This window comes from Crotalus tigris, unplaced genomic scaffold, assembly GCF_016545835.1.
Source record: "Crotalus tigris isolate CLP2741 ecotype Arizona unplaced genomic scaffold, ASM1654583v1 scf7180000018006.973166, whole genome shotgun sequence".
In the NCBI taxonomy this organism is placed as follows: Eukaryota; Metazoa; Chordata; class Lepidosauria; order Squamata; family Viperidae; genus Crotalus; species Crotalus tigris.
This window is the reverse complement of record NW_024096771.1, coordinates 123,583-141,443: the sequence shown is the minus strand read 5'-3', so window position 1 is coordinate 141,443 and position 17,861 is coordinate 123,583. Positions and strand designations below refer to the sequence as shown.

General features: G+C 43.3%; 1 protein-coding gene across 1 annotated transcript in view; it reads right to left on the bottom strand.

Annotated features, from left to right (window-relative positions):
- PLXND1 (plexin D1) overlaps positions 1-17,861 on the bottom strand; it is a 137,487-nt gene that overhangs the window by 19,756 nt on the left and 99,870 nt on the right. The window contains exon 29 of the mRNA XM_039346542.1: positions 325-359. Within this exon, the coding sequence (XP_039202476.1) occupies positions 325-359 (35 nt within the window). The remainder of the gene's footprint in view (positions 1-324; positions 360-17,861) is intronic.

Sequence of the window (17,861 nt, the reverse complement as noted above, 5' to 3'; positions counted from 1 at the left end):
ATTACTGTCCTTAGATTATACACAACTAAACTGTAAGGCAGGGGGAAACAAAGGGGGGGGGGACTTGTTTCACTAGGAACAGATTTGGTTATAGTACACTGGCCCAGGCCTGCCTCCCAACCATCACATTATTTTTTGTAATTCTTTCCTCAGCTTTGCATAAAGCTGTTGTGATTTGGGTGTTGACTTCATTTCTCTAAACCATGTCACTCATATATTTTTCTGGTGTGTGGGGGAAAACTTCCTCTCTCTAAGGAAAATCTATCTGGCCTACTTAGAATGGCAGAGTAATGTCATGGACTCTTCTTGGAACAGAATACTCACCAAATGAAAGTATTTTTCAGTGTCCAAATCTTTTACTGGAAAAAAAGTAGGAGAAAAGCAAAGGAAGAATTTGCTTAGTGTATTATTTTGCAAAGCATGTTTTTTTTTCAAAAGCAAAGGATATCTACTATTGAAGATGATCGGCACATCAGCTTATTGCATTTAAAGATGCATCTGAGTACCATTATCCCATCAAAGATTAACTGAGTCAAATATTTTTTTACCTGGCTTTTAAAAATTGTTGGTTTTTTTAATATAATTTGAGAACTAGATGCATGGGTCTGAGATGAGAATGTATAGTATTAGATTCTAGTTCTGCTTTTCAATTTCTAAGCTATTTCTAGTCATGTTTGGCTGCCTTTTATCACTGATTATTTATCAATCCCTTGAACAGATTTTTAGAAAGTATCAGCTTACATCTGATAACTAGAGGTAGTCTAATCAGTCCCTCCACCTGCATTTAGTTACATATCTGAGGTAGAAGTCTGAACAGAGAAAAACTAAAACATGTCAAGTTTTTATTATCAAATTTGTGAGTACATATTTAACATAAATATTAAATGTTTATTGAAACTAATATTATTTATATTAGACTTTGGCCACAGAAACACAGTAAGAAATAAATTTAGTACAGGAAAAAATGTAATAATATACTTTAACACATGCTGCAGCAACAGGATATTTATATCTATTCATTTACAGCAAAAGTTATCCAAAACACTTGAAACACATTTATACTGTGTGTGGTCACTGCAAGCTGTGAGTGAATTGCTTATATTAACAAGAAAAATAAACAGAAGTTTGCTGCTCATTTCATTACCTTATGCCAGATACAAACAATGAAAGACACAATGAGGTCTGGAGCCAAAGAGGCCTTTTTTGTTTCTCATGAGATACAGGGGAGATCTCTGCTGGAGTAGGAAATCCAAAAATGGGGATTTACCCTGAGCCTCTCTACTATTCTCTGCAGTTGATTCTTTCTGACACTGTAAATCCCCAGGATCAGACAAGCTTTAAAGTGATATAGTAGAGGTTGAAGAGGCATATTGTTTTGCCAGAGTGAAGGAAAATGTTGGGTAAAAATCATGGACTACACCACAGGATTACTTTCATATCTGGCTGACAGACAGAGAGATAGGCAGACAAGCGTGTGCACACAGACACACACAAACATTCTTTCTGTTCACATATTTTATTTTCTAGAGAAAAACAAAATAGCACTGCATAATTACTATGCTCTTTTTCATGAATGGTGACTTTTTGAAATTTTCCATCAATACAGTAGGTTTGGAGTGTTTTATTGGTCAGTTCCAGTTCCACAGTGCTATGGTGACTGCTGAAAACTTGATCTGCTTGCTAGTAAACTACTTATCCAGCTAAAAGTTATTCTGCCCCAGGAGCTGAACTTGACTGAGATTGACAGCTGATGTGTCACAATAGAAAAGACAGCCATTGAAGAACAAGGGTCAAGAAGCATACTGTTTAGAAAAAGGAAAGAAAATGACCTCATAATATCCAGTCTGATGACCAAAGTTATATTGTATTTATGGATGGCTCCAGGCCTGGGCCTCCTTATAGCTCTGCCAAAATACCGTTTGCTGCTCTTTGGACATCCATATACATATTTTCTCTCTCTCTCAGACTGCTGGCTACTATTCAAAGAAAGTCATGCACTGCAGCGAACAGGGCGCTAAGTGTCTCTGTTCTGTCTTTCTTTTGTCTAGCCATCAATCCTACTCAGTTTTGTGGATGTCACTGAAGGCGTTTAGATGAATGGTAGGATTCACCAACATAAATTACTGTAGCTTATTTTTTCCCAACTGCCACAGACATGCTAGCTTTGCAAAATCCAGTCACTCACCACAAAGCAATGTCATGATAGGTCAATTACTTCCAAGCTACAGAAATTTCTCTTAGTTTCATGAGAGTGTTCATTTTGAACAGAAAAAGAACCTCTTTTTGAACGATGATTAGATTCCCTTTGAGCTTTTATCTTGTAATGTAAAATTAAAAGGTGGATTATAAACCAACCTGAAGTAACAATAACTTGTAAGCCTGAAATGATAATGTCTTAAGAGGGTTATTATTTCTCAGAGTCTGATGGATTTGTTATGGCATGAGATTTCTTGATGATGATGGTGGTGGTGGTGCTGATAATAATAATAATAATAATAATAATAAATGAAAGAACTAGTAATAACAACAAAAATGGTAGAAAAAAGAGCAAGGAAAATCAAAAATTGGTCAGCACCATGTGAAGTGAACTGCATGGGTTTTGGTTGAAACATCTAACAGTTATACACCCACTCATTGCCAAGCAATTCAACAATATACTACAAGGAGGAGAAATTGAAAAGTGGCTAACAACTGGGAAAACCTACCTAATAATGAAAAACCCAGCAAAAGGGGCAACACCAGGCAACTACAAGCCAATTACCTGCTTACCAACAACTTTCAAATTACTAACTGGTGTGGTAGCTGATGCAGTACAACAGCATCTAGTTCAGTGGTTCTCAACCTGTGGGTCGGGACCTCATTTGGGGTCGAATAACCATTTCATGGGGGTCGCCAAACAAGGCTGTCCGCCATTTTTCCCCCCTTTTCTTTGGCCACGCCCCTGGCACCCGGTGATGTATAAGTGGTTGGGGGTCACCACAACATGGGGAACTGTATTATGGGGTCACGGCATTAGAAAGGTTGAGAACCACTGATCTAGTTGAAAACAATCTCTTTCCACCTGAGCAGAAAGGAAACTGCCCCAATAGCAGAGGAACAAAAGATCAACTCCTAATAGACAAAATGATCTTGGAAAACTGCAAGAAAAGGAAGACCAACCTGAATGTGGCATGGATTGACTACAAAAAGGCATTTGACTCTCTGCCACATGATTGGATAATCAAAGTGCCTAGAAATAACAGGAGTCAGTAGAAACATCAGAAAATTTGTGCAAAGATCGATGGCACAATGGAAGACACAGTTGCAGATCAATGGTGAGAGACTGGGAGAGGTTAATATCAAGAGAGGAATATTTCAAGGAGATTCATTGTCACCATTACTATTTATTATTGCACTGTTTCCTCTGTCAATAATACTGAATAACTCAGGACCTGGCTATCAAACATCAAAAACATCTGCCAGACTATCCCATCTCCTGTACATGGATGATCTGAAGCTGTATGGAAAAACATCATCTGAAATAGAATTGCTGCTCAACACTGTCCGTATATATAGCCAAGATATTGTTATGGCGTTTGGCTTGGACAAATGTGCCACACTTACTATCAAACAAGGAAAAATAATGAAAACTGAAGGAATCAAGATGCCCCACGAAAATAACATTAAGAGTCTGGATGAGGAAGATACTACAAATACTTGGGTATCCTTCAAGCTGACAACATCAAGCACACTTAAGTCAAGAAAAAGATTAGAGGTGAATACATCAAGAGAGTGAAGAAGATCTTAAAGTCCAAACTCAATGGAGGAAATACCATAAAGGCAATCAACACCTGGGCAATTCCAGTCATTAGGTACACAGCTGGAATAGTGGACTGGACTCAAGCAGAACTAAAAGCAATGGATAGGCAGACCAGAAAAATAATGACAATGAATCATGCCCTTCATCCACGCAGTGACATTGATAGACTTTATCTACCAAGGCAAATAGGTGGGCGTGGAATGCTACAAGTACATCAGATGGTTGAAGAAGAAAAAATGGCTTTGGAAGAATATCTGAAGAACAATGATGAAGATGCACTGAAATTAGTATATCAGGAAGGCTTACTGACTACTGGAGAGACCAAACTGGCCTACAAGAAAGACCAAATGAAGAACAGAATAGAGGCATGGGAAGACAAAGCACTACATGGCCAATACATTAAAAAAATAGCTGGGAAAGCAGATAATAACAAGACCTGGCAATGGCTAAGAGCAGGAAAATTGAAGAAAGAGACCGAGGGACTAATTCTGGCTGCACAAGACCAAGCCTTAAGGACAAATGCATATAAAGTCAAAATTGAGAAGACAGCAACAGACAGTAAGTGCCGCCTATGCAAAGAAGCTGAAGAAACAGTGGACCACTTGGTAAGCTGTTGCAAGAAGATTGCACAGACTGACTACAAGCAGCGGCATGACAAAGTAGCAACAATGGTGCATTGGAAGATCTGCAAAAAATATCATTTGCCTGTAAGCAAAAACTGGTGGGATCATAAAATAGAGAAAGTCATAGAAAATGATAAAATTAAACTGCTCTGGGACTTCAGAATTCAAACAGACAAGCACCTGCAACATAACACCCCAGACTTAACAATTGTCGATAAGAAAGACAAAAAAGTCTGGATAGTGGACGTGGCAGTGCCTGGAGACAGCAGAATAGAAGAGAAAGAACTGGAGAAGATAACAAAATACAAAGACCTATAAATAGAAATAGAAAGACTGTGACAAAAGCAAGCAAGGGTAGTACCAATAGTCATAGGCGCCTTGGGTGCAATCCCAAAACAGCTGGAGCACCACTTGAACACCATTGGCATTGACAAATTTGCCATTAGTCAATTGCAAAAGGCGGCCTTACTAGGAACTGCTTCTATCCTGCGACGATACCTGTAATACCATCAAACATCCACATCTGCCTGTCCCAGATCCTGGGTAAGGACTCGATAGGTAGACAAAATGCCAAATCCAGTCTGAACATCTGGCTGACTGTGCGATGATCCATAATAATAATAATAATAATGGAGTTGGAAGGGACTTTGGAGGTCTTTTAGTCCAACTTCCTGCTCAGGCAGGAAACCCTATACCATTTCAGACAAATGGCTGTCCAATCTCTTTTTAAAAAACCTCCACAACCTTAGAGCATCCACAGCTTCTGGAGGCAGGTTGTTCCACTGATTAATTGTTCTAACTGTCAGGAAATTTCTCCTTAGTTCTAGATTGCTTCTCTCTTTGATTAGTTTCCATCCATTGTTTTTTGTTCTGCCTTCAGGTGCTTTGGAGAATAGCTTGACTCCCTCTTCTTTGTGGCAGCCTCTGAGATATTGGAACACTGCTATCATGTCACCACTCGCCCTTCGCTTCATTAAAGTAGACATACCCAATTCCAACAACTGTTCTTTATATGTATTAGCGTCCAGTCCCCTAATTATCTTGTCTTGCTCTTCTCTGTACTCTTTCTAGAGTCTCAACATCTTTTTTTACATTGTTGTGACCAAAACTAGATGCAGTATTCCAAGTGTGGCCTTACCAAGGTATTATAAAATGGTTGTCAACTCTATAACGCACCTGGCTAAAGCCATCTCACTCATTCTAGTTTGCCACAAAAAGGGAGGGTGTGTGGAGTATTTTTGCTACTCCTGTGGAAACCAAGGCCATTCTATCAGTTAGCTTAGTGGGTTGGCTGTTTAATTAGAAAGCCTGCCAAATATGTAGTTGATTGCATAGCCCTGGGGAATGTAGTTGATTGCATAGCCCTGGGGTGAGAAGTTTGACTTTGTAATAGTGTAACTCTTTGGAGGGAATTTCAGACTTGGTTTCACTTTTGACCATGCCAATATTTTGTAACCAATAAACATGTTCTTTGAGGAAATCTCTAGCCTTGGAGTTCTGATTTTGTTGATCTTACCATAGAACCATGACATTAAACCAAGTCTGAAATTAACACTTCACCTGATCTTGATTCTATCACTCTATTAATGCAGCCTAGCACTGTGTTGGCTTTTTTGGCAACTGCAGCACACTGCTGGCTCATATTTAAGTGATTGTCCACTAGGACTCCAAGATCCCTCTCACAGTTGAGGAAGGTACAACCTATACTATACCTGTGCCTTTGGTTTTTCTTGTCTAAATGTAGAACCTTACTTTTTTTCACTATTGAATTTCATTTTGTTAGTGCTCAATGTTCAAGTCTGTCAAGATCCTTCTCTATCTTAAGCCTATCTTCTGGAGTGTTGGCTATTCCTGCCAGCTTGGTGTTGTCTGTAAATTTGATGAGTTCCCCATCTATCCCCTCATCCAAATCATTGATGAAGATGTTGAAGAGCACTGGGCCAGAACAGAGCCCTGGGGCACCCCACTACACACTTCCCCCCATGTAGATGCAGGATCTATATCAGCCAAATGCATACTGGAAACCTCCAAGAAAATAAAAGAAACTTTCACTGTAAAATTTGGAGCTGCCAAACCTTTCATAGGTTAAACCCATCTGGTTTCATTTCCATGCTTCTATAGCATAATAGGTATCTGTGTCTCTTTCTTGGAGTTCAAATAGAAAAATTCACCCTTTACCATTACTGCCATTTCCTCAGAGAAAACATACCTGACAGTATTTATTTATAAATCCATTTCTCTACCAGCTTTCTTTTCTAACAGAGCTCCCCTAGGCAGTACACAAAACAAAATACCAGAAACCAAACTGAAAAACAACAAAATTAAAATATAATATTAAAGCCAAGAGGAACAGAGCTATCATATTCAATCTTAAAGCAACAACCTTTAAAAGCCAGACGAAATGCCTCCCCCCCCCCAAAAAGCAGTCTCTCTGGCAATACAGGTGCAAACACAAAGAGCTGTAAACACTTGGTTTGCTTGATTATAATCAATGATAATATTCTAAGACCATCTGCTATTCCCAGCCCAAACTCCCAAGTTCTACTTTCCTTTCCTTTGCTTCTTTCCTTTCCTTCCCTTCCCTTCCTTCTTCCCTTCTTCTTTTCCTTTCCTTCCCTTCTCTTACCTTTCCTTCCTTTCCTCTTGAAAACTAACATCTTTTCCCATCCTTTTCTTTTCCAAGAATGCTGCAGAGCAAGGGTTTTCACCTTTGAGGTAGGCAAGGTCAGAAAACAGGCATCAGAAGGCATCTTGGGTTGCACTTTAATGGAGTGAAAGTCTTGTAGCAGAATTTTGAAATCCAGTCAAAGCCTCTCTACTTCATATTACATCTAATCGAAGTGGGGTTGTTTGGAGTTTCTTTCTTATGGTACTTTCCCAGGACTCGGATATTTTTTCTGCAATGGCTCTATATTTTTGGGGTGTTCCATTGTTGCTTTTATTTTGAAGGCTACTACAGGGGCAGTAATAGAGCAGAGTGTTGTGTTGTGGTACGAGTAGGGCCAGGATTTCCTTTTTTTCCTGTTGTTTTACAGGAAGGAGTTATGACTATTTTTTTTTTACTTCAATCTATCTTGGAACTTACACAGCTGTTTTTGCATGTTTGCATCAAAATGATGAGAAAGCAAGCTACTGAATTTTGGCAGCTGTGGTTAAGCAAGAACTCTGAGGCCAATAGTAAAAGAGATTCAGGGCACTGTATGTGACCATGGGACCTTAGGTTGCCCAACTGTAGAGAGTAAAGTGAGGGGAGATCCATTACCAAGACAGTGAGCAGATGAATCCTGCAGAAGCTCAGATGAGGGAAGAGAAGTTAAAAAAGGCAGACACACCCAAAATTCACATGAAGATAAAAAGGAGAACAAGAGGAAGAGCACATTCAAGCCTGCAAGAGCCTATTACTATAGCTAATCTTAAAAGTGGTTTTAGGCACAAAGGGCATATGTATCTTGGTCATGTAAGGCTGACACCAATCCTATTCTAGACGCGCAAAGAGGAGAAGAGGAGCATGAAAATAAAGCTGGAGGCTTGCATTTCTCTTTTGAGTGTATGTAGCCATTCTCCATTAGAAACCATTCTCCACGAGACAACCATGACTGGGTGACTGAGAACTTCCATAGACACTCTCCACTAGAAGGGACAAAAAGTTTGTGTGAATGCTGAAGAAAATGTCTGGTGCTACATGGGTCCATAAACGACATACTGGGGATACTAGTAATAAAATTTCAGAAGGAAATAGTAAATTATGGGCAGGCTGAAGTACTAGAAGAACTTTTTTTTTCAGATATGCTTTGGGCTTTTAATTTTTAGCACTTTGTCACATGCTCTTCTCTTTTGTTTTTTTACCTGTTTTGTATGTTTTCTCTTATTATCTGCCCAAAGATGTTAGGACAGGAGAAGGATATAAGCACTGGTAACATAAATAAATAAATAAAAGCTATTCACATTGGAATAGATTACAGCTGGAAAGAGGACTGGGGTTTATGTTCCCTTTCAAATAAAAATTTTTCTAAGCTCTATTCACAGTGCAAAAGATACGTTACTGCTTAGGAATGCTCACTTGGGAGATTCAGGGAGAAATAAAGGTAAGAGAAATATTGATTACTGGTGTACCATGCACATATTTAGTGCAAGAAACAGAAAACTGAAATATCGGACTGCAGTGACATTAATAAATTCAGCTTAAAGCTGAATAAGAGATTTAATTTGGCAATATCCAATGGGATAAAGGAGGCTCAAAGTTATTGTACAGTATTAGCTTACTAAGTGATCTAGGGTCAATTACCTGCCTGGCAGGAGTTTGGACTTGATGATCTCCAAGGTCCCTTCCAACTTTATTATTATTATTATTATTATTATTATTATTATTATTATTATTATTATTATTATTACTACTACTACTACTACTACTACTACTACTACTACTCTTCTTCTTTATCAGTTTATTTATTTATCTATTCAATTTGTAAAGCTGTCCGCCACTCTGGGTGGCAAACAATCATAAAAGCAATTCGAACAGTTTGAATACAATAAAAAAAGAAATACATATAGCAGCCAAAGATATTATAATTAGTTGTGATGTCAACATAACCAAGAACCGGAGTCCTTCAAACACTTGGAACCCCAGACCTGGGCAGATAACCAGATCTTCAAGGCCTGCTAAAAGGCCAGCAGGGCTGGGGCCATCCCAATCTCTGGAGGGAGAACATTCCAGAGGTAGGAGTTATGGCAGAGAAGGCACCTCTTGTGGTTCTTGTTGAGTCCGTGGCGGGAAAACAGACACGAGAAGCAGCTGGAGTTCTCAGTTTCATTTATTCAGCGTTCAGCTTACAGGAAGATGGCTTCAGCCTCGCCCAAACGCCTCGCAGCCTCTTATATAGGCAACTCCCGGGTAAATGGGTTACTTTTCCCGCACCAGCACCCGCGCATGCGCACGGCGCTGGCGACAGCCTGTCTGGTCCCGGGCAGCTTTGCACCTGCCCGGGACTGCCTGCAAACGCCCGAGCCGTTTGCAAAGGCTCGGGACATAACACCCCTTTCCCCCGGGCTAAAACTACTACCAACATACAACATTTATTTTATATGACATTTTGCTCCCCAGTGCTCCCACTGATTACTGGCTTTTGCCTTGCCAGCAATGTTATGTAATCTTCTAGATACTTAGGAGATTTCTTTGCTCTCTGTGACCTTCTTAGCTCTGGGTTACTGGCATAAGTCCCCTGACTGGAGGGAGGCGTGAGCCTGTTCTCTCTATTGTGCCCTGGTGTCTTCCAAGGACTGTGCCCCGATGCCTGGCCTGCTTGCTTGCCCACCGGGCTCGTCAGGCCAGGGCTTCTGTTACTTTGTGACCTGGTTGACCTACCTAGCTGTAGACCCTCAGGCCCCTTGAAGTGATAGCCGCTGCTGGGCGTCTCTGTAGAACCTCCTAGGTCAGTCCAAGACCTGTCAGGAGGCTGTCCATTCCCTGAACCCCATTCTGTGTTCGGGCTCGTGTGGGTTTCTGTACTTTCCCAAAACTCAGGTGTTCCCTGATTTGTGCTAGGGTTGTTGTAGTCGGGACTTGGTTCCTCGACTAACTCTGTGTATGTTTGACCCCCTGTAGGATTTGGGGTAAGGTCAGGCCAACCTTGGGAATTGTGTGCCAGTTCTCTTGCGGGGAATGATTTGTTGGGATGCCCCCGGGTATCCTCCGTTGCTGGAGTGCTGTGTGATGTGTGTGGAAAGTGAGTATGCCCCCGGGGTGACTCCCTGGCTGGAGTAGGCGTGAGTGCCTGTTGTGTGGGTAAGCTCCATGACTTTCTTTTCGGAGCAATTGCAGAACCTTGGGACGAGCCGTTTGTGGCTCCCTCAGTGGAGATGGGCAGTAGCTCTTGCCCTTCCCTTTGCTCCAAAGGGTCCCCCTCCCCCCCTGGAAAAGACCCAGGAGTCTCAGCAGAAAAGTCTCGCCTAGAGCGAAGTTGGTCGATGTGCCGACGCAGGACACGACTGTTGTCCAGGGCAACCGCGTAGGAGAGAGGATCTGTGATCCTGGACACAGAAGCGGGGACCCATGTATGACCAGGCCCGAAATTGCGAGCCCAAACCGGGGCACCCACAAGTAGTTGTCTAGGTGCCCTAGGATGTGAGGTAGATGAAAGCAGTCTGTCCGGATGCAACCGGTCAAGTCTAGTAGTAAGTTGGCGCCCCCAACGAAGTTCAGCTGGACTTCTCCCTGTAGAAGTGGACGGTGTGGTGCGATAAGAAAGGAGAAAGTCAGCCAACCTGTGATGCCAGTCCCCGTAGGTGAGTCTCTTCAAGGCGTCCTTTGCGATGCGCACCATGCGTTCAGCCATACCGTTGGTGGATGGGTGAAAAGGCGCAGACGTGGCATGACGAATCAGGTTTGCCTGTAAGAAAGCTTGGAATTCGGAGGAGGTGAATTGAGGGCCGTTGTCGGACACAATGACATCTGGCAGCCCGTGTGCAGCAAAAATCCCCCTCAGTACCTGAATAGTCTTTGCAGTGGTGGTGGATGAGACAGGCACAACCTCAAGCCATTTTGAATGGCTGTCAACAAGGACCAAGAAGAACTGGCCCTGAAAGGGCCCAGCGTAGTCAATGTGCACCCTAGACCATGGGGACTGTGTTTCCTCCCATCTATGCACAGGAGCTTGGGGCATCTCTGGGCGAGATCGTTGGCACAGGTGGCATGCGTGTACCTTAGCCTCAATATCTTTATCTAAAGCAGGCCACCACAAGTGGCTGCGTGCAAGAGCCTTCATACGAACAATGCCAGGATGACCCTCGTGGAGGGATTCTAAGACCCTAGTCCTCATTGAGGTGGGAATGACAACTCTGTTTCCCCAAAGCAGACAACCCTGAGAAAGGGACAGTTCGTTTCTTTTGGACCAGAAACTCTGAAACTCAGGACTAGGGCAGTGCTCAGGCCACCCGGACAGGACCCAGGAGCGGACACGTGAAAGTGTGTGATCTGTACCTGTTTCAGCGGTAACATCCCTGGCACTAAGAGGGAGCTCGGGCAAGGCTTGGATTGATAGAATGTTGACAGCTGGCGCGGGGTCAGCTTCTACTACTGGCAGAGGCAATCTACTGAGGCCATCAGCATGGCCCATTTCTTTCCCAGGCTTGTGGAGTAATGAAAAATCATATGCAGACAAGAAAATAGACCACCTAAGCATTCTAGGGGAAATGATGTGGGGAGTCTGCTTACGTGTGGTAAACAGTCCCAGCAGAGGCTTATGGTCAGTGAAGACCGTGAAATGCCTGCCATATAGAAAATCGTGGAATTTTTTAATTCCAGCAACAACAGCCAGAGCCTCCCTGTCTATCTGAGCGTAGTTGCGCTCGGCAGAAGACAGTGTTCTGGAGTAGTATGCAATAGGAACCTGAGTTCCATCAGACCTGAGGTGACTCAGGACAGCTCCAACCCCGTAGGGGGACGCATCACAAGCGATGCACACAGGGAGAGACTCGTTGAAATGTGCAAGAACACTGTTAGAAGTGAGCAAGGCCTTGACTTCTTTAAAGCAAGCCTCATGCGCTTGTGACCACAGCCACACAGCCTGTTTGTCTAGTAGCCTGTGAAGAGGCTCAGCTACACTAGCTTTATGTGGAAGAAAAGAATTGTAGAAATTCAGGAGGCCTAGGAAGGCCTGAAGTTCGGCCTTAGACTTTGGCCTGGGTGCTTCTAAAATAGCAGTTAGTTTGGATTCAGCAGGATGAATCCCAGCAGCATCAATTTTGAATCCCAGAAATTCAGTAGAAGGCACCCCAATCTGGCATTTGTCTTTTCTGAGCTTGAGGCCTGATTTCCTGAATCTTAACAGGACAGCCCTAAGCCTTTCAGCTAGAATGTGTGTGGAGTCTCCTGCAATCAAGACATCGTCAAAGTAGGGGCAGACCCCTGGTATACCTCGTAGTGTGTTTTCCATAACGCTTTGGAAAATCCCAGGAGCGACATTCACTCCAAACTGTAGCCTTTTTACTTTAAAGGCTCCCCTGTGGGTCACAATGGTCTGAGCTATGGCAGCATCATCATCAACAGGCAGCTGTTGATATGCTTGAGCTAGGTCAAGCTTTGCAAAAACACGCCCCCCCTTGAGAGAGGCCAGGATGTGACTGACCACAGGAACAGGATAGGCATGTTGCTGCAATGCCTTATTGAGTGTGCATTTGTAATCAGCACAAATGCGAATGTCCCCATTTGCCTTTAGAGGCGTGACAATGGGGGTCTCCCACGGGCTGGAATCAACAGGTTCTAGGATTCCCTGTTGGATTAGTTTGTCTAGTTCAGTGTCAATCTTACTTTTTAAAGCAAAAGGGACCCTTCTTGCTTTAATCCTAATGGGAGTGACAGTGGGGTCTAGCTTTAAGGACACAGGTGGTCCTTTGAATGTGCCCAGCTGGGGGCTGAAAACATCTGCAAATTCTTTGCAGACTTCCTGTAGGTCGAGTGTTTGTAAGCTATTGAGTCCTGTGACGTGTATCCCCAGGGCCTCAAACCAATCGAGTCCTATGAGACTCGTTCGTTCACCCCCTACTACTAATAAGTCTAGTGGACCTTCAAAACTCTTGTATTGCACGTTAAGGGTGGCCTCCCCCTTAACACACACTCTTGAGTTCTGAAAATCTGTTAATACAATATCAGAAGGCCTTAACTTGGCCTTAGACCCACTTCTGGAACAAATCTTCCTAAATGTATGCAATGAAATGATGGACAGGGCAGACCCTGTGTCTAGTTCCATAGATAATGGAACCCCTTGTAGCTTCACGTTGAGTGACAGCTTTTTCTTCATGGGCTTGTGTGTGCCTGTTCTACAGATGCTTCTTCGCGAAGCGCAAAAACCTACCCTATTCTGGCTGGGGAATCTGGTACCCTTCAGGCGTTCTTCTTGGGGTTGTGCCTTTCGTCGGCCCAGGCACACAGCTGCAATGTGCCCTTGTTTACCGCATGCCCGACAGGTAGCGGAGCGGAACTTGCAGTCGGTTCTCCTGTGGCGACCTCCACAGCCGATGCACTTGAGCGGAGCCGAAGAGCTTCCCTTCTGGTTCTCTTCCTTCGCGGGGTGTAGACGGTCGACTTCCTCGTCCGGATCCTCCTCGGAGTTTCGTCGGACGTCTTCCTGGTGCACGGACGCACCCTCTGCACTGTTTCTGATCGGCCGCATATTTTTGACGGCGCCGCCTGCTGCTTCTTCTGCGGTGACTTCCCTTAAGGCATCTTGGAAGGATAATTCTTCCTTTGCGAAAAGTCTCTTTTGTAGCTCTCGATGCCTTAACCCGCACACGAATCGGTCCCTCAGTCGTTCCTCGAGGTCCTTGAACTCGCAGGGCTTGGCGGCCTTCCGTAACACGGCGATGTATTCCTTGGCTGACTCACCGGACCGTTGATCCCTGTGTTCGAAGGTGTGGCGCCATGAGATAACGGACACCTTGGGGTTGAAGTGCTCCTTCAGCAGCTTCTTCAGGTCTGCGTAGCTTACAGACTCTACTGGGACAGGTGCTGCTAGGTTTTCTGCGATTTCGAAGGCGTCTTGGCCGCAAACGCAAAGCAGGGTGGCCGCCTTCAAGCTATCTTCCCTCACTTGGTTTGCCTTGAAGTAGTTCTCCATTCTGGATACGTAGGACTCCCACCGCTCTGGATGTGAGACGTCGAATTCCGAAAGCCTTCCGATTTTCGCCATCTTCGGATCTTCAGGAGACGGGTCTATCAGCCAGCCTACCCCCGAATGCACACCGGATTGGCGGGCAGCTGCCGAGTCAACGCCGTTCCTCTTTCGCCGCTCAGGACTCCTTGGGTAAGCTTACACTTCTTCCTTTCCGGGTAGTGCAAGGCATCCCATCTTCGTCGCCAGTGTTGAGTCCGTGGCGGGAAAACAGACACGAGAAGCAGCTGGAGTTCTCAGTTTCTTTTATTCAGCGTTCAGCTTACAGGAAGATGGCTTCAGCCTCGCCCAAACGCCTCACAGCCTCTTATATAGGCAACTCCTGGGTAAATGGGTTACTTTTCCCGCGCCAGCACCCGCGCATGCGCACGGCGCTGGCGACAGCCTGTCTGGTCCCGGGCAGCTTTGCACCTGCCCGGGACTGCCTGCAAACGCCCGAGCCGTTTGCAAAGGCTCGGGACATAACAGTTCTCACTAACTTATATTCTTTGGCTGAAAAGACTTGGAGCATGTCCATCCTGCCAGACCAGATTAGATGGGCAGGAACAACTGAAAGAAGATGGTCTCTCAGGTAATCTGATCTCAAAGCCACAAAGGACTTTAAAGCCCTTCATGATTAAATCTCCTCCTCTTCACCCTCCCCCCTCCTCCTCCCAGATCCTCGGAAGGACTCAATAGGTGGATAAAAATGCCAAATGTCATCAACCAGAGTAAGACTAACTGCATGATAAATTTCTTCAAAACATTGAGGGGAAGTGCATAAAGATAAAAGCTGTCAATGGTTTACATTTAAAAAAGGAATCGGTTGCTTAAGAGCAAGGTATTCAAACTAAGGCAATCAAGGCCAGAATTGAAAAATCACCAAATGATTCAAAATGCAGATGGTACAAAGTAGTAGAGGAAACAGTAGATTATATGCTCAGCAAGATCACATAAACTGATAAATGATGAGATAATACAATAACCAAAATGGTTCACTGGAACATCTGTAAAAATTATCATTTCCAGTAATGAAAAATTGGTGGGAACGTATAGTTGAAAAAGTAATTGAAAATGACCAGATTAAAATATTGTGAGATTTCCAAATACAAACAGATTGGCTTGGCTTGTAACACACCAAAGTCTTGGCTTGTAACACACCAAATTTAATAGGAGATTTCAATCAGAATAAAGTTGGAAGGGACCTTGGAGGTCATCTAGTCCAACCCCCTGCTCAAGCAGGAGACCCTGTACCATCTCAGACAAGTGACTGTCCAGTCTCTTCTTAAAAGCCTCCAGTGATGAATCACCTACTACTTCTGAAGGCAAGCTGTTCCACTAGTTAATTGTCTTCACTGTTAGGAAGTTTCTCCTTAGTTCCAGGTTGCTTCTCTCCTTGATTAGTTTCCATCCATTTCTTGTCCTGCCTAAGGTGCTTTGGTAAATAAGTTGACTCCTTCATTTTCGTGACAACCTCTCAAATACTAGAATACTGCTATTATGTCACTCCTAGTCCTTTTTTTCTCTAGACTAGCCAAACCCAAATCCTGCAACCGTTCTTCATATGTTTTAGTCTCCAGGCCTTTAATCATCTTAGTTGCTCTTCTTTGCACTTTTCCCTAAAGTCTCAACATCTTTTTTGTAATGTGATGACCAAAACTGGATGCAGTATTCTAGGTGTGGCCTTACTAAGGCTTTATAAATTGGTACTAATACTTCACGTGAGAAAGTATGGGTAGTAGTAGTAGTAGTAATAATAATAGTAATAATAATAATAATAGTTGGAAGGGACCTTGGAGGTCATCTAGTCCAACCCCCTGCTCAGGCAGGAAACCCTATACCATTTCAGACAAATGGCTGTTCCAGTGTTGGAGCATTCACTGCTTCTGGAGGCAGGTTGTTCCACTGGTTAATTGTTCTAACTGTCAGGAAATTTCTCCTTAGTTCTAGGTTGCTTCTCTCCTTGATTACTTTCCATCTGTTGCTTCTTGTCCTTCCTTCAGGCACTTTGGAGAATAGCTTCACTCCCTCTTCTTTGTGGCAGCCCCTGAGATATTGGAACACTGCTATCATGTCCCCCCTCGTCCTTCTCTTCATTAAACTAGACATACCCAATTCCAGCAACTATTATGTGTTTTAGCCTCCAGTCCCCTAATCATCTTTGCTGCTCTTCTCTGTACTCTTTCTAGAGTCTCAACATCTTTTTTACATCGTGGTAATTAACGTGCAATACCAGAGAATAGTAAAAAGGAAGGAAGGAAGGAAGGCCCTAAAACATTTTCTAATATATAAACAATCACAATTGCTGAGCTATCAATGCTCAGTGGAAGATGGTGATACCTTTAGGAAAAAGTGGCTCCACAAATAACCTGGACCCAACAACGAGCACTTTGAATTGTATATGGAAAGATACTAGAAGCTAATGTAGTTCACATAGCAGAGATGCAATACCAGTAAATCAAAGGGTACATGAGACAGTATGTGTGTGCTGCTGCATTTTGGATCAGTTGTAAAGTCTGGATGATCGTCAAAGTCAGCCTCATATATAGCACATTGCAATGATCTAACTGGGAAGTGACAAACATATGAATGATTATGAGCAAGGTTTCCTGATCCAGGATCGGGTGCAATTGGCACAGAAACTGCAACTGTGCGAGGGGACCCTTAAGCTAAAGTAACTATCTGTTCTGCTGTGAGCCCAGGAGGACACCCCAAATTGTGTATCAGCTTCAGTCCAAGGCCCTTTCCATGTGCTCATTCTAAGTTGCAATACCAAGGCCTTGGCCAAATCATGCATCAGAGCTTCAGGAAAAACTTCAAATTCCATCTGAAATGGCACTGGGTCTATTATTATTATTAATATTGTTATTATTATTATTATTATTATTAATAATAATAATAATAATAATAATAATAATAATAATAATAAAGTTGGAAGGAACCTTGGAGGTCATCTAGTCCAATCCCCTGCTCAGGCAGGAAACCCTATACCATTTCAGACAAATGGCTGTCCAGTCTCTTCTTAAAAACTTCCAGTGTTGGAACATTCACTGCTTCTGGAGGCAGGTTGTTCCACTGGTTAATTGTTCTAACTGTCAGGAAGTTTCTCCTTAGTTCTAAGTTACTTCTCTCCTTGATTAGTTTCCACCCATTGCTTCTTGTCCTGCCTTCAGGCGCCTTGGAAAATAGCTTGACTCCCTCTTCTTTGTGGCAGCCCCTGAGATATTGGAACACTGCTATCATGTCCCCCCTCGTCCTTCTCTTCATTAAACTAGATATACCCAATTCCAGCAGCCTTTCCTTATATTCTTTAGCCTCCAGTCTCCTAATCATCTTTGTTGCTCTTCTCTGTACTCTTTCGAGAGTCTCAACATTTTTTTACATCGTGGTGACCAAAACTGGATGCAGTATTCCAAGTGTGGCCTTACCAAGGCATTGTAAAGTGGTATTAATACTTCACGTGATCTTGATTCTATCCTTCTGTTAGTGCAGCCCAGCACTGTGTTGGCCTTTTTGGCAGCTGCAGCACACTGCTGGCTCATATTTAAGTGATTGTCCACTAGGACTCCGAGGTCCCTCTCACAGTTACTACTATTGAGCAAGGTACCCCCTATACTATACTTGTATTGGTTGCCTGGAGTGGGCCAATTGAACAAGTCCTACTTCCCTGCAGTGGGGTAGTCTCAGAAAACTCTATGGCCAGAAGGACATGACAAGGGATTGCTATTAACATCATCCATGGTATGAACCCTGTATGACCTGTCACAAGACAAAAAACTAATGTAGGTTAGACCC